This window comes from Lycorma delicatula, chromosome 13, assembly GCF_047948215.1.
Source record: "Lycorma delicatula isolate Av1 chromosome 13, ASM4794821v1, whole genome shotgun sequence".
NCBI classification, from domain to species: Eukaryota; Metazoa; Arthropoda; class Insecta; order Hemiptera; family Fulgoridae; genus Lycorma; species Lycorma delicatula.
This window is the reverse complement of record NC_134467.1, coordinates 54,588,615-54,609,694: the sequence shown is the minus strand read 5'-3', so window position 1 is coordinate 54,609,694 and position 21,080 is coordinate 54,588,615. Positions and strand designations below refer to the sequence as shown.

At 35.5% G+C, this 21,080-nt stretch overlaps 1 protein-coding gene across 1 annotated transcript in view; it reads left to right on the top strand.

The window, feature by feature from the left end:
• The window catches only part of LOC142334077 (rho guanine nucleotide exchange factor 10-like), a 238,382-nt gene that overhangs the window by 100,662 nt on the left and 116,640 nt on the right, over nucleotides 1-21,080 (top strand). The window contains exon 4 of the mRNA XM_075381754.1: nucleotides 11,868-11,985. Within this exon, the coding sequence (XP_075237869.1) occupies nucleotides 11,868-11,985 (118 nt within the window). The remainder of the gene's footprint in view (nucleotides 1-11,867; nucleotides 11,986-21,080) is intronic.

The window sequence follows — 21,080 nt, the reverse complement described above, 5'->3', positions numbered from 1 at the left end:
ACATATGACCACTAATATGATGTATACCTAATATAATTTATAAAGCCATAAATTATTTTTATTTTAAGTTCTTATCTACTAATCACATCCGGTCGAGCCAATTATTTCTTATCAACGCTATAAATAATTTTTTATTGTTATCGTCACGATAATTAATTCCACGAATTGAACCAATTATTTTTTTTTTTTTATCAAAGCCATAAATTAATATTATCAATATTTATTTTAATTGCTTAACAACATCTGGTTGAGTCAATTATTTTTCTTATCAAAGCCATAAATTATTTTTATTTTAAGTTCTTATCTACTAATCACATCCGGTCGAGCCAATTATTTCTTATCAACGCTATAAATAATTTTTTATTGTTATCGTCATTATAATTAATTCCGCGAATTGAGCCAATTATTTTTTTTACCAAAGTCATAAATTATTCTTATCGTCACGAAAAATAATTCCAAGAATCGTATTTGCTATGGTACAGTAATATTAATACACACACACACACACACACACACACACACACACACACACACACACATAGCCACCGTTTCTATACCATCGTTGCAGTCTCCGATACACGAATGCCTATCCTGCCCCTTCCCTCTTTATTTTCTCTCTTCTCTCTTTCGGGCCGTTTTTGTATATGAATCGGCGCATGCGCACTAGCCGTTAGTGCGCACGTGCGAACTGGAACGTCGTCTCTAATAAGAGCGGATGCGATAAGGAAAATGTTTTTTTTTTTTAATAATTAAAACCACAAGCCAATTATTTTTTTTTTGTTCTTATCGACACGATAAATAATTCCACGAATCGTATTTATTTTAATTTCTTACCTATAACTTGCGTCGTTTAAATCCGGTTGTGATTGTAAATAAGTGAAAAAATTTGTGTGATTTCATCATTCGCAATCTGTTATTGAAAGTGAATACATCGATCGGAGAGAGATCATTACATTTTCATCTTAATTAGCAAGGTAAGTTTTACTTTAATTAATTAAAAAAATAAATACTAATGGAACAGTATGGTATTATCAAATAACTTTCAATCAAATCAAATCAAATAAATTATTTAATTAAATTTAAAAAAAATACTTTATAAATTAAAAAAAAATAAATACTTTTAAACAATTAAAATAAATACAATTAAAAAAATACTTTTAAACAAATAAAATAAATAATATATATAATGAAACACACCAAAAAAAACAATGTTACGATATATGTTATTTTAATTTGTTTCTGATATTACAAAAAAAAATTGAAATGGTATCACGTGATCGATAGCGACGTCTTGACCTCGAACAGGAAAAAACGATTATTAAAAGCCTGTGCGTTACCTCGTCTATGTGTATCCAGTCAGGTATACAACATATGACCACTAATATGATGGAACTCAAATAACATTTGAAATCGGATCAGATTTAAACGAGTAAAGTCCATTTGATAATTAAATTTAGATGTCTTGTACATTTACTTAAGTTTTAATGTAGTCGTAAATCAAACCAAACTCAACTGAGTTATAGTTAAATTTGACTGATTAAGTAACTCTAATGCTGGTTATCAGAAGATAAAGGCACTAGTACGATTTACACTTACGAATTCCAATGTAAGCATGAAGAAATCGTCCAAAGTTGACATTGTTTTTATGCTCATTTCATATTTGTTTATAATAATTTTCATTTTCATTTTGTTTGACGTTTTTACGTTTCTGTTATGATCTTTAATATTCGAATTATAACTCTTTCATTTTCATTTTATGATTGATTAAGTTGTTTCATGTTCGTTTATGTTGAATTCATGTTTTTATCATGTAAGTTTCTTTCATGTTCGTTTCGTATACTGTTCAGGTATGGTTCATGTTCGTTTATGTATGTTTCACGTTTGATTATAGTTCTTTCATGATCTTTTATGATCATTTTATATTCGTTTACATCGTTTTTATGTATCTTGTTAAATTTGACTGATTAAGTAACTCTAATGCTGGTTATCAGAAGATAAAGGCACTAGTACGATTTACACTTACGAATTCCAATGTAAGCATGAAGAAATCGTCCAAAGTTGACATTGTTTTTATGCTCATTTCATATTTGTTTATAATAATTTTCATTTTCATTTTGTTTGACGTTTTTACGTTTCTGTTATGATCTTTAATATTCGAATTATAACTCTTTCATTTTCATTTTATGATTGATTAAGTTGTTTCATGTTCGTTTATGTTGAATTCATGTTTTTATCATGTAAGTTTCTTGTTCGTTTCGTATACTGTTCAGGTATGGTTCATGTTCGTTTATGTATGTTTCACGTTTGATTATGGTTCTTTCATGATCTTTTATGTTCATTTTATATTCGTTTACATCGTTTTTATGTACCTTACATATATTTTTTTTGTTACCCACATGAAGCATGATGTAATTTTTATAATAATTTTTATTTGCAGCCGAAAAAACTTGAAGAGTTACGTAAAGTTGTAATACGATATTATATGGCAGCTTATTGAGCATATCTTAAACAAATAAGAAAAAATACTTTTTCTAGTTTTTTGATTAATGTTAGATATGGATAATTTATATTTTAATTATACTGGATGTATCACTTTGCATGCTTAATATTAACACCGACTAATTAAGTTAGGATGAAACGATATAAACGGTATTAGATGTGGAAAATTGCGCGCGTAAATTAACATCGACTAAAAATACGTTATGCTGATATATCGAATACTTTAGGTTAGGACGAAATATCGAATTATAATCGATACGATATTAACGATATGGATGTGGCATTTTGAGCTCGTAAACTAGTCATACATTTTCGATTTTGTTTAAATAAATATGTTTAACTTTTCAGATATATTTCAAAATTTAATTTTAATTATATCTATATGACATAACATAATAGCGGACATTGTTAATAGTTCTCTTTTAATTTTTAAAATTTATTATTCTACTTTTTTATTAAATTTATATTTTCAGAGATTTTACTGTTATTATTTCTAATTTCTTAAGACACTGACTTATCTTAGGTAGTTTTTTAAAATAGTGTTTGAACTAAAAGTTAGGTGAGAACACCATTAATGCTTTCTACATAACTTATCTTATTAAGAATCAAAACACTTACCTGATTATTTACTATGATGCTTCTTCTTCTTTCGTTCATATATATTCCGAATTGATTCAATATAAACATATACTTCACCAATATTCGGATCAAAATTTTCAAATATATCACATTCAACAACGTACAGTATAAACTCTTCGTCTGCAATCAAATCCACTTTTGAAATGGTAGTGCACTGTTCGAAATTCGCTAATTATACCAGTTGGTTGATAAGCGTTTCCTGTTTATAAGGAAAAAAATTGTTGTTAAAACTTGAGCAGATGTGTGTGCAATAGATAAGCAGGTCTAAACATGATTGTGCAGTTATTTAGCGTTTTTCATAAGGAAAATAATAACGATTTATATCTACTTGTTCGTTGACGTAATTGTTATAGTTTTTATTAAATTTGTATATTTATATTTTAAAAGGTTTTATTATTTTACCGCGATTAGAACCCGGGATCTCCGGATGAAAGGCTGAAACTCTACCACTCACGCCACGGAGCTGTCAGTAGCTCAATGTTATAGCCTCGCACGAGGTGCTCACCTCGCCTTGTTATAGCCTCGCACGAGGTGCTCACCTCGCCTCATCTAGCCTCGCACCAGGGTTCACATAACATGATTGTGCAGTTATTTAGCGTTTTTCATAAGGAAAATAATAACGATTTATATCTACTTGTTCGTTGACGTAATTGTTATAGTTTTTATTAAATTTGTATATTTATATTTTTAAAAGGTTTTATTATTTTACCGGGATTAGAACCCGGGATCTCCGGATGAAAGGCTGAAACTCTACCACTCACGCCACGGAGCTGTCAGTAGCTCAATGTTATAGCCTCGCACGAGGTGCTCACCTCGCCTTGTTATAGCCTCGCACGAGGTGCTCACCTCGCCTCATCTAGCCTCGCACCAGGGTTCACATAACATGATTGTGCAGTTATTTAGCGTTTTTCATAAGGAAAATAATAACGATTTATATCTACTTGTTCGTTGACGTAATTGTTATAGTTTTTATTAAATTTGTATATTTATATTTTAAAAGGTTTTATTATTTTACCGGGATTAGAACCCGGGATCTCCGGATGAAAGGCTGAAACTCTACCACTCACGCCACGGAGCTGTCAGTAGCTCAATGTTATAGCCTCGCACGAGGTGCTCACCTCGCCTTGTTATAGCCTCGCACGAGGTGCTCACCTCGCCTCATCTAGCCTCGCACCAGGGGTTCACATAACATGATTGTGCAGTTATTTAGCGTTTTTCATAAGGAAAATAATAACGATTTATATCTACTTGTTCGTTGACGTAATTGTTATAGTTTTTATTAAATTTGTATATTTATATTTTAAAAGGTTTTATTATTTTACCGGGATTAGAACCCGGGATCTCCGGATGAAAGGCTGAAACTCTACCACTCACGCCACGGAGCTGTCAGTAGCTCAATGTTATAGCCTCGCACGAGGTGCTCACCTCGCCTTGTTATAGCCTCGCACGAGGTGCTCACCTCGCCTCATCTAGCCTCGCACCAGGGGTTCACATAACATGATTGTGCAGTTATTTAGCGTTTTTCATAAGGAAAATAATAACGATTTATATCTACTTGTTCGTTGACGTAATTGTTATAGTTTTTATTAAATTTGTATATTTATATTTTAAAAGGTTTTATTATTTTACCGGGATTAGAACCCGGGATCTCCGGATGAAAGGCTGAAACTCTACCACTCACGCCACGGAGCTGTCAGTAGCTCAATGTTATAGCCTCGCACGAGGTGCTCACCTCGCCTTGTTATAGCCTCGCACGAGGTGCTCACCTCGCCTCATCTAGCCTCGCACCAGGGGTTCACAGCGTCGAATGACCTTGAAATTGCGTTTAAACCGGCATTTCTCCTCTACTGCCGTCTGAATAAGCACGGGTTAAGTGTTGATATTTGATTTAAGCGACATGCTTCTGTTTACTGTTCTAAAAGAGGAATTCTATAAACAAGTCGACGTCATTTATTTTTGACTTTTATAAAGCTTTTGGGTATTAGTACTACATCTTGATGCGGTTGTTGAGCTATATTACAGATAGCTCAGACGAGTAAGGCTGTATTCAGTGTACCTCAGTCCAACCCTGGCCCTTTGTTATTTTTTCTGTTTATGAATGATATTAGACCGGATATTTCTTTTAAGGCATTATATATACCGATGACCTTAAGTCACGGCTAGGGTTAACGACTACTCTGATCGGGAGATTTTGCAATCTGATATTGATGTAATTCATAAATAGTCGGTTTACAGTTGTCACTTAATTTGGTCAAAACAGCTCATGGAACCTACTGAAGACAAAATATACAGGATTGGTCAATCTTCAACGCGCTATGCAGCGCGGTCGATTTTACCTTTATTTTATTTATTTATTAATCATTACCGGGGTACATAATAAGATACAATACATAATCGCATAAAACATTATGTAACTACACATTGATTTAAACGGCCATATCAACATCACTCAGTCAGTGATGGTCAGTCAGTGAGGGTACTGCGCAGCTGAAAGCAATGGAAAACTACAGCTCCTTTTTTTCCAACAAAATGTGGCTCTCTGCATTTTCATATAGCAATGATGGAGGCGCCTTCCTTGGTAAAATATTCCGGAGGTAAACTAGTCCCCCGTTCGGATCTCCGGTTGGGGACTACTAAGGAAGGAGTCACCAGAAAATTAAAAAATAACATTCTACGAGTCGGAGCGTGGAATGTTAGAAGTTTAAAAAAGGTTGGTAGGCTAGAAAATTTAAAAAGGGAAATGGATAGGATAAATGTGGCTGTAGTAGGAATTAGTAAGGTTCGGTGGGAAGAGGAAGGCGACTTTTGGTCAGGTGATTTTAGAATAATTAACTCGGCTTCAAATAATGGGCAGGCAGGAGTAGATTTCATAATGAACAAGAAGATAGGGAAGAGAGTAGAGTATTTCAAAACGCATAGCGATAGAATCATTGTAATAAGGATAAAATCAAAACCTAAACCGACAACGATTGTTAATGTCTATATGCCTACAAGCGCCCATGATGATGATGAGGTAGAGTGTGTATATGAAGAGATTGATGAAGCAATTAAACACGTAAAAGGAGATGAAAATTTAATAATAGTTGGAGATTGGAATGCAAGCATTGGAAAAGGCAAGGAAGGAAATATAGTGGGTGAATACGGGCTGGGCAAAAGGAATGAAAGAGGGGAGCGACTTATAGAGTTTTGCACGAAGTATAATTTAGTAATTGCCAACACCCAATTTAAAAATCATGATAGAAGAATATCCACTTGGAAAAAGCCAGGCGATACTGCAAGGTATCAGATAGATTATATCATGGTTGAGCAAAGATTTAGAAATCAACTCGTTGACTGCAAAACTTACCCTGGAGCAGACATTGATAGCGGCCATACTTTGGTGATATTGAAATGAAGATTGGGGTTTAAAAACCTGAAGAAAAGGTGTCAGATGAATCGGTGGAATTTAGAGAAGCTTGAGGAAGAGGAGGTAAAGAAGATTTTTGAGAAGGACATCGCAAGAGGTCTGAGTAAAAAAGATAAGGTAGAAAATGTAGAAGTAGAACGGGAGAATGTTAAAAAGGAAATTCTTAAATCAGCAGAAGCGAACTTAGGCGGAATAAAGAGAACTGGTAGAAAACCTTGGGTTTCAGACGATATATTGCAGCTGATGGATGGACGTAGAAAATATAAGAATGCTAGTGATGAAGAAAGTAAAAGGAACTATCGGCAATTAAGAAATACTATAAACAGGAAGTGCAAACTGGCGAAAGAAGAGTGGATTAAAGAAAAGTGTTCAGAAGTGGAAAGAGAAATGAACATTGGTAAAATAGACGGAGCATACAGGAAAGTTAAGGAAAATTTTGGGGTATATAAATTAAAATCTAATAATGTGTTAATCAAAGATAGTACACCGATATATAATACTAAAGGTAAAGTTGATAGATGGTTGGAATATATTGAAGAGTTATACGGAGCAAATGAATTAGAAAATGGTGTTATAGAGGAAGAAGAGGAAGTTGAGGAGGATGAAATGGGAGAAACAATACTGAGATCTGAATTTCAGAGAGCATTAAAAGATTTAAATGGCAAAAAGGCTCCTGGAATAGACGGAATACCTGTAGAATTACTGCGCAGTGCAGGTGAGAAAGCGATTGATAGATTATACAAACTGGTGTGTAATATTTATGAAAAAGGGGAATTTCCATCAGACTTCAAAAAAAGTGTTATAGTCATGATACCAAAGAAAGCAGGGGCAGATAAATGTGAAGAATACAGAACAATTAGTTTAACTAGTCATGCATCAAAAATCTGAACTAGAATTCTATACAGAAGAATTGAGAGGAGAGTGGACGAATTGTTACGAGAAGACAAATTTGGTTTCAGGAAAAGTATAGGGACAAAGGAAGCAATTTTAGGCCTCAGATTAATAGTAGAAGGAAGATTAAAGAAAAACAAACCGACATACTTGGCGTTTATAGACCTAGAAAAGGCATTCGATAACGTAGACTGGAATGAAATGTTCACCATTTTAAAAAAATTAGGGTTCAAATACAGAGATAGAAGAACAATTGCTAACATGTACAGGAACCAAACAGCAACAGTAATAATTGAAGAACATAAGAAAGAAGCCGTAATAAGAAAGGGAGTCCGACAAGGATGTTCCCTATCTCCGTTACTTTTTAATCTTTACATGGAACTAGCAGTTAATGATGTTAAAGAACAATTTAGATTCGGAGTAACAGTATAAGTTGAAAAGATAAAGATGCTACGATTTGCTGATGATATAGTAATTCTAGCCGAGAATAAAAAGGATTTAGAAGAAACAATGAACGGCATATATGAAGTCCTACGCAAGAACTATCGCATGAAAATAAACAAGAACAAAACAAAAGTAATGAAATGTAGTAGAAATAACAAAGATGGACCACTGAATGTGAAAATGGGAGGAGAAAAGATTATGGAGGTAGAAGAATTTTGTTATTTGGGAAGTAGAATTAGTAAAGATGGACGAAGCAGGAGCGATATAAAATCCCGAATAGCACAAGCGAAACGAGCCTTCAGTAAGAAATATAATTTGTTTACATCAAAAATTAATTTAAATGTCAGGAAAAGATTTTTGAAAGTATATGTTTGGAGCGTCGCTTTATATGGAAGTGAAACTTGGACAATCGGAGTATCTGAGAAGAAAAGATTAGAAACTTTTGAAATGCGGTGCTATAGGAGAATGTTAAAAACCAGATGGGTGGATAAATTGACAAATGAAGAGGTATTGCGGCAAATAGATGAAGAAAGAAGCATTTGGAAAAATATAGTTAAAAGAAGAGACAGACTTATAGGCCACATACTAAGGCATCCTGGAATAGTCGCTTTAATATTGGAAGCACAGGTAGAAGGAAAAAATTGTGTAGGCAGGCCACGTTTGGAATATGTAAAATAAATTGTTAGGGATGTAGGATGTAGAGGGTATACGGAAATGAAACGACTAGCACTAGATAGGGAATCTTGGAGAGCTGCATCAAACCAGTCAAATGACTGAAGACAAAAAAAACATTGAACCCTGCAGAGATGCTTAAGCTTCTTTATGCAGCCTGGATTACATAATAAATTTTACATTAATCTACTTATCGTACTAAACTTAATAACTAAAATAATTTATGCTTTACTTTTTTCTTAATACGTAAATTTCTCTCTATTTCAATACACACCTCGTTTTAATTTAGCGTTCTAATCCAGTTTTCTAATTTATTTTTGATATTTTTGAAGCTTATATTCTGAGTTCAGGTAGCAACAAGTTGAAATAAAATACTGATGATATATATGTTCTTTTTTATTTTTTTATCGTTGATTTAGGTAAAAGTACTGTTTTTTTTTTACATGTAATGGAACCGTTTAGCATATTTATGTGGTCGTTCTTTATAATGTAATGCGATTGTTTCTAATATATACTTCTTATGTAAGTTATTGGATAACCGAGCATTACTATTCTTTTTTTTTTAGAAACTTGATAACCTTATTATGAACATTTGCTTAATCATTTTATTTGCTCAACCCCGTGAAATAATACCATAAGTAATAATACTATAGTATAACCCATATGTAATCGTGAAGATATTTTTAGCAATAAGTTAGTAAGCTTGTAAAAAAAGTAAATCATTTATTTGATTTTTTATACGATAATAATTCTTTGATAATTCCAATGCAAATCTTGATCGATGATGATTCCTAAATGCTTAGTTTGCTCGACTTTTTTAATAACTTGGAATTGAAAGTTAGTTTTCAACGAGCTTGTAAGTAGGATAGTCTCCCAAGTCCAGAAGGAGTCACGGTTGCTTCTTTGGGTGGGTCGGCATTTCCAGTTAGTTAATATCTGCACCTATAAGATTGCGGTTAGACATATTCTTGAATTTTTTGTTGTAATTTGGAATCGTGATTTATAACTGTTATACCAGTAGTAGTGTAGAAGCAGTTCAGAAGTGACATTTCTGCATGCCGCATCTTTGTTATGATATCTCTTTCTTTGAAAACTACAAGGATAATTGTTGTTTTTGGAATATGAAGTCGTTCAAGGTCAGGTAGTGCACCTGACCTTGAGAGACAAGTTCTAGTCCAGTGCGGACTAGAACTTGTCTCTGCCCGTTGTGATTTGAGAAATATAGGCTTATGTAATCCTTTTTTTTGTTCTAGTAGGCGCTATCTGTTTAAATGGTTTAAGGACAGGAGGTTGATCCCTTTAGCAATATATTAGCAGGCTGAACAAGTACGATTGGCTAGTAGATATATTTCATGTTAAACCCAGCGTTATAATGAATAGGTTTTTGATTGACGTCTCGTTATGTCTATTTTTTGTTCTTTAGTTGACTTGTGTTTTATTTTTAGTGTTTTTGGCTTGTCGCATTACCAAGATCTTTATAGTTTGTAGTGCATTGTAATTTAGTATCATATTTATATTCAATTTAGCGTTCTTATATTCCCCTGTTGTGTACATTCCTTGATAGGACTAGTGCATACACCAAGGTGCTCTGTGCACTTTCTTCACATTAGAGTAGGTCGCTCAGCTTTCTTGTTACGATTTCTTCATGGCGGCTGGGATGGCTGTAAGGGGAGATGTGAAGGCCTTAAAAAATACTATTTTCATTATTATTATTGATTTTTAAAGTTAATTTTATTTTTTTGCGATATGAATCTAATTCTTTTTAAATTTTATTTGTCGTGGTTAGATATTACTAAAATATCATTTACGCGTATCTTTCCTCATAAAAGGGTATTACACGAATCATTTCACCGTATACCATATTTTTCTGAAAATATATAAAAATTTCATATTACGTATGTAGATAATGGTGCGCCGTGTCTTTCAATAGTTCATTCGTTTGTTATTTTGCCTTCTCTGTTCTGCTCAGACATTAGCTTCTTTTTCCCCCTTTCTCTTGTTCTATCTTTTACAATTTTTTTTATAGATATTTTCATTTCTATTAGGTTTTATGAACCTGTGAGGTCTATTGATCTATGTTCTTTTTGTTGTAAATTCGGTTGAGGATTTGTTTTCCGAGTCTGCTATCATTCATTTTTGTAAGGTGGCTCTTCTTTTTCTGGCAGAGTCTGACATTCTTTCAATTTCATTGTATTTGTGAAGATTACTCGTATATTACTTAAGAATTTATAATCGTTTTCACATTTTTGGTCGTAGGGTTTTCTTTCTAAGATTTCATTTCATTGCCGAAGCAGTTTCTCTTTAAACTGTTTTAAAATACATTCACTGTTCCTAGTCCAACACCTATTCAGGAGCTATTTGTTGTGTTATATGTATGCTCAGAAACAGAAACCGTCTTTAAACGCTTTCTTGGAGTGTTATCCATTATTATTATTATTATTATTATTATTATTATTATATATTCAAGACACGTGGAAAAAAATATATGAAAATATGAATTTGTAATAAAAAAATGAAATAAACTTTCACAAAACACTATTTATAACTTGAAAATTGCGAAGTAACCAAAGAACAATAACCTCACATTACACTGATAATTTAAAGAATGGGTGTGATTAAGCAGTGTAGCCACAACATAAAAATAAACAGAAATGACTTGAAGTTTGTATTAATTGGTCTGCTATTGTATCCATGAATTCATCGATTTGAAGAATTTTTTTAAATAAATTTTTAAGTTTTACATTCAGCCTGCTATTTTTTTTCATAAAAGCCATGCCTTTTTTAAAGAAGTAGTTCAACCGCAAAGATTGAGTGTCCCAAACGAATCTGTCCACTAGTATATACAAATATTTAATCTATTATATTCAAATAACGATGATAAAAACAGGAATCGTACTACAATGAGTTTTTATATAGAGGAAATGCTCAATATGGCCGCATTGCATTTGCTTGCAGGCATGCAGGAACAATTTTCATAACGTTTGAAAATACATTCTGAAGCACCAAAGGAGTGATTACATTCACAAATTCATCTACGTTATTTTTCAGTTCATCCAGTGTACGAATATTGCCCTTATATATAGGTCTTTCATCACTCGTAAATACAAATCTTTAGGTGTGAAGTCTTTCCTTTTTCTGTTGTCTAGCATTTATCAAATCAAAGTCGGATCGATAAGCTTTTTTGTGAGTGTGTGTGTATTCATGTTCGCACTGTGTTATCATTCTATTGCATTTTATTTAAACGATGTATTTTTACAGAATCGGTTGTTTAATATTGAAGAATTAATTTAACTATTGTGTTCGTTTTCTATTGTAGATGACCACATTGTTCAGAGCCGTTGTGTACCAAATAATTGTTGGGATGAATCAACACATTCTCAGTTACTTCATAGTTCAGGATCTGATGCCGAATTATCATCTGGAGATGAAAGCAAGTATGTCTTTAATACTTTATTGTGTGTATTTATTTTAAATAAATTATACATGTAGCCTATCTTTTAACAAATTATTTTGATTCAGTTATTGGAGATGACATATTTTTTAAATTTCCACACTATCGTTAAAATAATACTTATGTGACTAGAAATTTAACGACAGTAAAAGTCCATATTTTAAAACACGACAAATAAATATTTTATAGAATTGTTTGTCAAATTATTGAGCTCAGAAATTGCATATATAAAAACTAATTTCTCTTAGCTTTCTGCTAATGTAAAACACATTAGTTTGTAAGTAAAAGGAGAACAAGATTTAGTTATGTATATATTATATTTTTATTTAGGTAACTGTAAATATTATATTTTTTAATTACAAGTTATAAAAACTCTAAATCAGATGTCCTCTTCTGTTAGCCAGAGAATGTAATTTGCATTTGAAATTCTACTGTTTTACCACATGATTGCTATGTATTTTTTTATGCTTTTATGTACACATACGAATACCAGGATTACTATGATGTTACCGCCTCTTTGAAAAACAAGAGATATTCAGCGCTATAAGTGATTCCTTCTTTTTAATCATGGTATGGAAGAGTTTACAATAAATATTATTACTCTAAGAGATAGCAAATCTGACTGTACCTCTCTCTGTATTTGAAATACTGTACAGCTATCTAATTTACTCGTACGTAGATATATATAATTAATAAAAATCATTATGATTACACCAAAATAGCAGCTTCATATTAGCTTAGCGATTTATGTAATGGCTTTTTGCATCTATGGATTAATCATCGGTTGAAAAATACTGAGTATCAACTGCAAATTGTTCAGTTGACTCTTGATCGATCACCTGTTTGTTAAATTGATTATGAAAATTATCAGTGTTTACATTTTACAACTGTAATGAATTACCCGACACAGTATTTAATTGTAATTGATGAATCCTTAGATTGGAAAAGCTATTTGTATAAGTTTATATTAAATTTGCTTTTTTACGTGTATTCGTATATGATTTTTGTTCTTATTAATTGCAAACCCGTAAAAAATATTAATAAAAAAAAAGTAGCTGAATTTTTTTTGTAGACAGCAATAGATATAGATTTATTTTTTTAGACAAAAGTTTCTACGCTTTATTTTATATCTAAGCCTCCCGGGTCACGAAAACAAGGGACTGTGGCGTTGATGTTGGGAATTGTTAGTGAGCGACAGGCGAAGCAGCTGGTGGAGACCGACGTTCTGCAGAAGAACGGGGTAAAGGGTCAGTTTGTGACCGAACGGAGGCCGCAGATATCGGTATATGATGTGCCGAGGACGATAAGGGTTGAGGAGTCCGAAATCCTCAGGGCCGTGCACGGTCAAAATCCTACCTTAGATAATGGCCGCCGAGGACTTCCTTAGAGTTAACAAGGTGGTTCGGCAGCTGGGTAAAAAGGAACCCTAAAGAGTCACTGGGTTTTAGAGGCCTCGCCCAACAACAAGACCGGCAGGTCTTGTTGGTCGGTGGACGTCTGTTTTTCGGGTGGACATCATGTAGTGTTGTCGACCATAAAGAAGTCACCCGATGCTTCAAGTGTCAGGGCTTTGGTTATACCTCTGTCCGCTGCAGAGCGCAGTCGGAGATGTATGGTCATTGTGCTCTTCCGGGGCACAGGATAGCCAATTGCCCTGCCAAGTGCGCCGCCTGTACCTTGGTCAAAGGCAGCGATACTGGACACCGGGTCGAGGGTAGGCAGTGTAAAAAAAATGTGCTTGCTCTCGGGCGAGAGCTGTAACGAATACAGTTTATGGCGACGCTTGAATTGGGGGAAGCCTTTGGGGACGGACTCCACCGTGTCGAACGTTTGCGCCTGGGGCAGTTAAATCTGTATCATTCCCAGGCGACCACCAGTGAAGCCATGAGGCTCCTTGAGGAGTACAACCTCGATGTCCTCTTGGTCCAGGGCCGTACGCGGTCAGAGATAGGGTGGTCGGGTTCCGCAGGGTGGAAGTTATTCATTCTCGTGGGGGGCGGCCGCTCTCCGCGATCGTGGTCGGCTCAGATTCGTCCGGTGTCTTCTGGATGTCCTGTGATCTGATGAGCGATTCACCGTCGTGCGAATCACGAGGGATACTCTCGATGTCGTACCGGCATCCAGCCTGGATGAAATATAGATGACTTGCTGGCGGCGAAGTTGGACAGGATTCTGGACGGTCTCCCGGGCATCAGAGTGCCGGTTGCTCTGGACGCTAACGCCAAGACTCCCGCCTGGGATTCACTGCTTACTGACCCTAGAGGCGCTGGTCTCGGAACAGTTCACGGAAGCCAGGAACCTCTACTTGATTAACGACGCAGAACAACCCCCGACCTTATCTTCCGAATCGGGGGAAAGTTACATCAACGTCAGTTTGGTGACGGGCGACTTGCTACGAAGTAAAAGTAGTCGGACCGCTTAGCCCGAGGCCAGTGTGAGCGATCATAGGCTTATAACCTGTGAGATCGTTTACGGAGGCGGTCTAAGAGCTCCAGATTTGGGTCGCTATAACTTAAGCGGCCTGGATCGGCAGGCTGCAGCGCTGCGAGTGTGCGGCTGCCTTACAGGGGTTGGAATGGCGCATGGAGCTCAGAGAGGAGGTGGAATTGACGGCTGAACAACTCGGTCGGGTTATCAAGACCGGCTGCGAAAAGGTCCTACGGCGGCCTCGGCCAGTGGACGGACCCTTAGGTAGTTGCCAGTCCGCTGATAGGAGAGCGCTTGGAGCCGTCATGACCGCTGCTTCCGGGGAGTCGTCTGTAAACGTAGAGGGGAATCCGGGAAAACGTGGTGGTCCTCTCACCTTAAGTGTCTAAGACGAGTCTAAAGACGACCTCCGGTAAAGCTCCTCAGGGCGTGGAACGGAGGGGGTGGTGTGGCGACCGGTAACGTTACAAAGTGAGTGTGTTCCCCCTATGGGGTTTGGATGCTTGGTCGTCTCACCTTAGCGTGCTGCGCGCAAGAGTTAGGTCCGCTAGGAGAAGATACCAGCGACGCCCTTTAACGGGGATTATCGGGGATATCGCAGACTCCACGCGCGAGTTGCAGCGCAGCCCCTGGCAGCTCGTGAAGACATGTTACCTGCCAGATCCATTGCGTATGCTGTCCGATGTTCGATGCGGGTTTGGCGGTCGAGACCGCACTTTTAACATCTGTGGCGACTTGCCAGGCGTTCCTGGATTCTCTTTTTCCAGATGCTCTGGAGGGTAAAGCAGAATTCGGCGTCAGGGCGGGTGAGACACCGTTCCTTGGCGTGTGGGCTGTGGATCCCGTAGATGTAAACCGAGTGGTTTCTCGAACGGCGCTGAGAAAGGCACCGGGGATTGCAAACTTGACCCGGATATATTCTATCATCTGCCACCTCTCATAAGAGAGCCGCTTGCTTGGCAGGCTGTTTTCGGGGTGCCTAAGCTGGGGCTGCTTTCCGGCTTGCTGGAAGTTGTCTTTGATCAAATACACTATGTGCAAAATATATATAACATATACAATTCCATTTCAGAGAGAAAATGCTTCAAATTTTTCTGCCATATTTAATTTGTGAGAATGTAAACTCGGTATTTTAATTTATTATTTTGTTTTGTTTTTTTGAACCGAGTAACAAAACACGATAACACTTCAAAATTATAAAATATTAAATTACTTTAAATTAATGTAAAATTTGCAGTCGTTTCCGGTATCATTGTCGTTAATATTGCCTGTCTTATAGCCATGAGAAATTACATTAAATGTATAATCAGATGGCATATTTGGTTTACGTTGAATTTAGCATATTTGTAAAATTGTTCAGTTTTTTGAGCGGTTTTTTAATTACGGTCTATTTTACCGCTTGATTGTGATAGAAGGTTTTATCGTGGGGAAATAAAATGGGGAAACAAGGGGATGATTATAGATTCCTAAATTCTCAAGGATATTTCTGTTATTATAAATAGAAACTAGCTATGGAGACAGGAAGTAATTATAACATTTTATGAAAACGTGCTCTAGGAATAATCAATCCTCTTTTAAACCATCCGTTAAGTGTAGACCGCATAATGAAGTTTTTTATTTCCGGTTTGTATTCTGAAAGCGGAGGATAGGAGTTACATATTGATACGCTGTTAAATATTTACATGATTTTACCAGGAAAGCACACATTTAGTCTCTAATTTTCTCATTTCCCAAAAGCTAAAGATCATAAAGAAGTCTGTGAAAAGCGAGAAAAAATTAGTGAATTCCTAAATATTAAGTACAAGGATATTTTTAAAAAATTCAGTATTTGATTGTCTGAAAAATGGCAATTTCAGTTAGCCATAAATATCTGGGAAAAATGTTATTTTTTGTTTGCTAAAATTTAGTTAGCGGAGTTTTTTATTCGATCGTAAAGTTAAAATTTCAAAACGAGAAAATAAATGATTTTGTGCCTAATTTTACCTTCTCCAGTGAACATTTTTGAAGTAGCCGATCAACATATTGTTAATAATGCTGCGGCTTATTAGCGATTTATTATATAACGATAAATAAAATTAAAATTAAATCTATGCCGATCCATTTTTGAATAGATTCGACAATTTTTCTGGAAATTTCAGAAAAATGTTGTTGTTTATCGCTTTATTTAAACTAAAGTATTAGAGGAGAGAAAGTCTGATACAAAATGTTATTTCCTAGAATTTGATTATTTTTCAATTCTGAATTTTTTAACTGAAACTAAAAATCTGATACGGACACCGCATGACTTTCTTGTACGCCTATTAAGTTGCGTATACGCATTTTTTGCTGCATTTCATTTAAATTTATACAGTAAAACTATTTAACCGGTATACAATACTATACAAGTATACGATATATAGGAGTTCGGTAAACGGAATAGTTTAATTACTATTAACTATTATCGATACGACGCACCATAAATAACAACACACGAAGATACGAATAATACCGATCTAGAGTACTATATTATGTAACAAGCATATTATGCACGAGTGAAAAATTTTCGTGCGTAATATTTGTTTCAAGTCGAGTTATGTACTGTACTTTTTCTACGACCAGAATCACTTCCCCGTAAAAAAAAGAAAAATATGTCGATTGAAAGATATTTTCATTTTTATTAAATAAAATTATAAATTTAAGTATTTTGAAATTAATAATTTACAAATCGTTCTTATTATAAATGAAAATAATTTTTATAGTAAAGTAAATACAAATATATAAAAAAATGTGTAATTTGAATTCAAATGTCAACAGTAATTAATAAAATAATTTTCAACAGTTGCCTTAAATTGAATACGATTCAAAAATGTACAGTTAGTACCGACATAACATTGTATTTTATTGTTCTGTCAAATAATTAAATGAAATTTTTTTAAAAATTAATTACTATTTTTAAAGATTTTTCTAAGAAAATCCAGAAATAATAAGATTTTAAATTATAATTTTCAGTTAATATTAAACAATCAGATATAATATACACGTTTGTTACCGACATGACATTCGCTTATTCTAAATGTCGATTGCAATAAAAAAGGGAGCTGTACACTAGATGTTACAACAGTTCTAAATACAAAATTTCCGTATTCTGCGGCTAATCGTTTTTGAGAATGTGTAAAAGGTAAAACAAGATAAGCTTTGCAAATAAAACTTTTCTGATGTACTAAGACCGCACTTAATGTTTAAAAAAAAAATATTTTTTGTAAGCAAATTATTTCTAATTCCGAAAGAAAATAACTATAGTGATCTGTATCTATAAAAAGTTAAGTCAGTATAAGGCACCTAAGATACATATTACTGTAGCTAACAAGGGGAAGGCAGGGCTTCAGGACACTGATTTGAACCGTGTTGCGTGTGTGACAAGTACATTGTTTACGGGTTTTCATCGCAACAAATAAAAAACATGGAATATTCAATTATACTCGAGAAAAATGGCCTGAAAATTTCCGTAGCGTTTTGTATTAGTTTATATATTAACTTTGTTTGACGTCGCTCAAGTAGGTATGTGCTAAGTGAGAACGTGTGGGTCCGTGTAACCAGACATCGGTTCGAATCCGACTTTATATACATATATTTTTTTAACTTTTTTTTAAAATTTAAATATATTGATTTATTAATATTTATTAACCACCGATAGTAAACATTTTTGAATTAAAATGAAAGTACACAACATTTTATTTCGCTAATAACTTCTGGTTTTATTATTGAATGATTATTTATTGTTAAATTTTTTTTACGGTTAGACGTTAATAATTATTCGTAAATCAATATATTTAAATTAAAAATAAAGTTAAAAAAAAATATGTATATGAAGTCGGATTCGAACCGATGTGCCTTCCCCTTGTAAGATATAAATATTTCATTAATTAAATTTTATGCGGCTATAACTGTGTAACTAATGAAAATAAATACCGCTCATGATACATCATTGAAAACCTCTCGTTCAGGGCTTATTACTGCAGTTAAGAAAACGTCCGAAATCCAAATGTTTTGATGTTGATTGAACATCTGGTGTTCATTTTATTGGACCTCCCCACAGACGCACAGCTCATCAGCTGCCAGGCGAAACCGAAACAGATATTGGTTTAAATTAACATGGTTGGTGAGCACCCGGGCACCCGTTGCCCTTAAAAACGAAGGAGAGGCATACCATCCCCCAGATCCTGTATAAACTTAAAGCAGGATCTTCCTTTAGTCGTGGTGTGCCATTCCAGCTGCCATGCATCCATCGCGAGGCTCTGCAGCCTCTTCCACAGGCGGGAGATGGGCAACTAACGAAATTTAGATCCGGTGCATTGTGATCGCCGTTCCGCTCCGATATTGGCCCGGCTCGAAACTGCATCCCAAATACCTTGGCCTGCCGACCTCTTCGCAATTTCCATACGGCTGCTCGAACTTTCACCACTAAATCATTTGGGAGAGCCTTTCCCAATACGGTAGCCTCGCAGGAGTTAATTTTAAAAAACACCAGTGCGTACAATTATGGCTCTGCGCTGGGAACGAATGTTGAAGTACTCTATTCATAATCAACCTATGCGCACAAACGGGCGCCGCGTAAGAAGTCATGCTTTCAAAGATACCTCGGTACACCATTTACATTTGACGGCCCGACAACCCGTAGTCTTTCCGAGCAATCCTCCTAAGTTTGTGCATCACTGAGACGGCGTCCGCCGCTACTTGCTTAATGTCGTTGCTAAAAATCGTTCAACATGGTGGAGTCCGTCCTTAAAGGCTTCCACCAATTCAGGCGTCGCCATAAACTGTATTTTTCACAGCTCTCACCCGAACAACATCATACGCCCTGGACTGCTTACCCCCGACCCGGTGTCCAGCATCGCTGTCTTTCACCAAGTTACAGGTGGCGCACTTGGCAGGACAATTGGCTGCCCTTTCCCCCGGAAGAGCACACTGACTACACATCTCCGACTGTGCTCTGCAGCGGAAAGAGGTGTGACCAAAGCCCTGACACTTAAAGCATCGGGTGACCTCTATATGGTTGACGAGCCTACATGTGGTCCACCCGAACAACAAAGTCCACTGGCCCTAAGACCTGCCAGATCTTTGGCGAGGTCTCCAACACCCAGTGACTCTTTGGGGCTTCCTTCCTTCCCAGCTGTCGAACCACCTTGGTTTCCCGAAAGAAATCTTCGACGTCCATATCCAATAACGAATTTTGACCATGCACGGCCTCGAGGATTTCTCGCCCCTTGTCGCCTGTAGCATATCATATACCAACATCTGCGGCCTCCGCTCGGCCAGCAACTGAGCCTTCAGCTCGTTCTTTACCAAAACGTCAGCCTCCAGCAGCTGCTTCACCTGCCGCTCACTTACGACTTCCAAAATGACGCCATGGTCCCTTGTTTTTGTGACCCGGGTAGTGCAGTGAAAGTGTAAATGGTACCGGTAATCGTGTAATCTGGAACAGACTCAGGTTGCACACTCCTGAGAACGGTGGTTAATTGAAACTTAACCGCCAAAGAACACCAGTATTCACAGTCTAGCATTTACATTTGTATAAAAGCAACTGCCTTTTCAAGGTCTCAATCTTTAGAACCCTTGATTTGAAAAATCAGTTGAGTTTTAGTGATGAGGTTAACCATTAGAGTAACACGGCAAGTTTAAAACTATCTTTTAATACTGAATATTTAGTTTTTGAAATCATTCCCTTATTCCAGCATTTACTTCATTGCAGCTGAAGTGGTAGATAGCCCTTCAGGTGTTGGTCTGATTTTGGGCACTGGTAGAAATCACAAGTTTGTTAGATGTAAGTCTCATTTGGTAGTTATTGGGCAAATCTGCTAACCTAACTTTTACTTTATCTTTTAACTGCCTTATGTGGCATCTTATTGTACTCAGATCAGCAATCAGTCACTACTAAGAGCTTACATTCATCTGTGAATTTCAAACTGGAGGAAGGTTTTTCTCTGGTTAATAATTTATTAATACTATACCATTTAAACTGAATGTCTGAATGCCCTTTTGTTTCGGTGTTCACTGGGCTGGAACTGCTTGTAGCTATGTATATATGATGAATTGTGATCGAGGAAGTACTATCGGATTACATAGAAATATTTTTATCCAGTTCTACGCACTAGGCTGTCACACAAACCTAGTATTCTGTAGTGAATAAAAAGAATCAACAAATTCTTTCAGATATTGAAAAATATTTTTATTTTAATTTGAGGTTTTATCTATTTAATGTGAAAGAAATTAGTACTTCTACGCATCAAGTATCTTATTTTAAAAAATTTGGAATTTTGAAACATAAACTTCGATTGAGATTTCATCTATCGGATGAAGCTAGTTTCAGAAAAAAGTGTACGCGTAAGTTCTATTGAACTTTATTAAGTAAGGAATTTTGCTTTTAGTTGTATTCAGATTGAAAAGAATTAGTATCCTCTAAGATGTAGGTGGGATTCTTAATGTACGACTAATATACTCGTACATTTGCATAAGACTTATTTCAACCCAGTAGCTTAAGAGGTTCATCAGTAACATTGGTTTCTGCTAGTCCACTTTTATACAACGTTTATAATTGTAGCTTTTTGAAAATTACATTAATTTAGATTTTTTTACTAAACTTCAGAATCATGTAACAAAATTTTTTCAAATGTT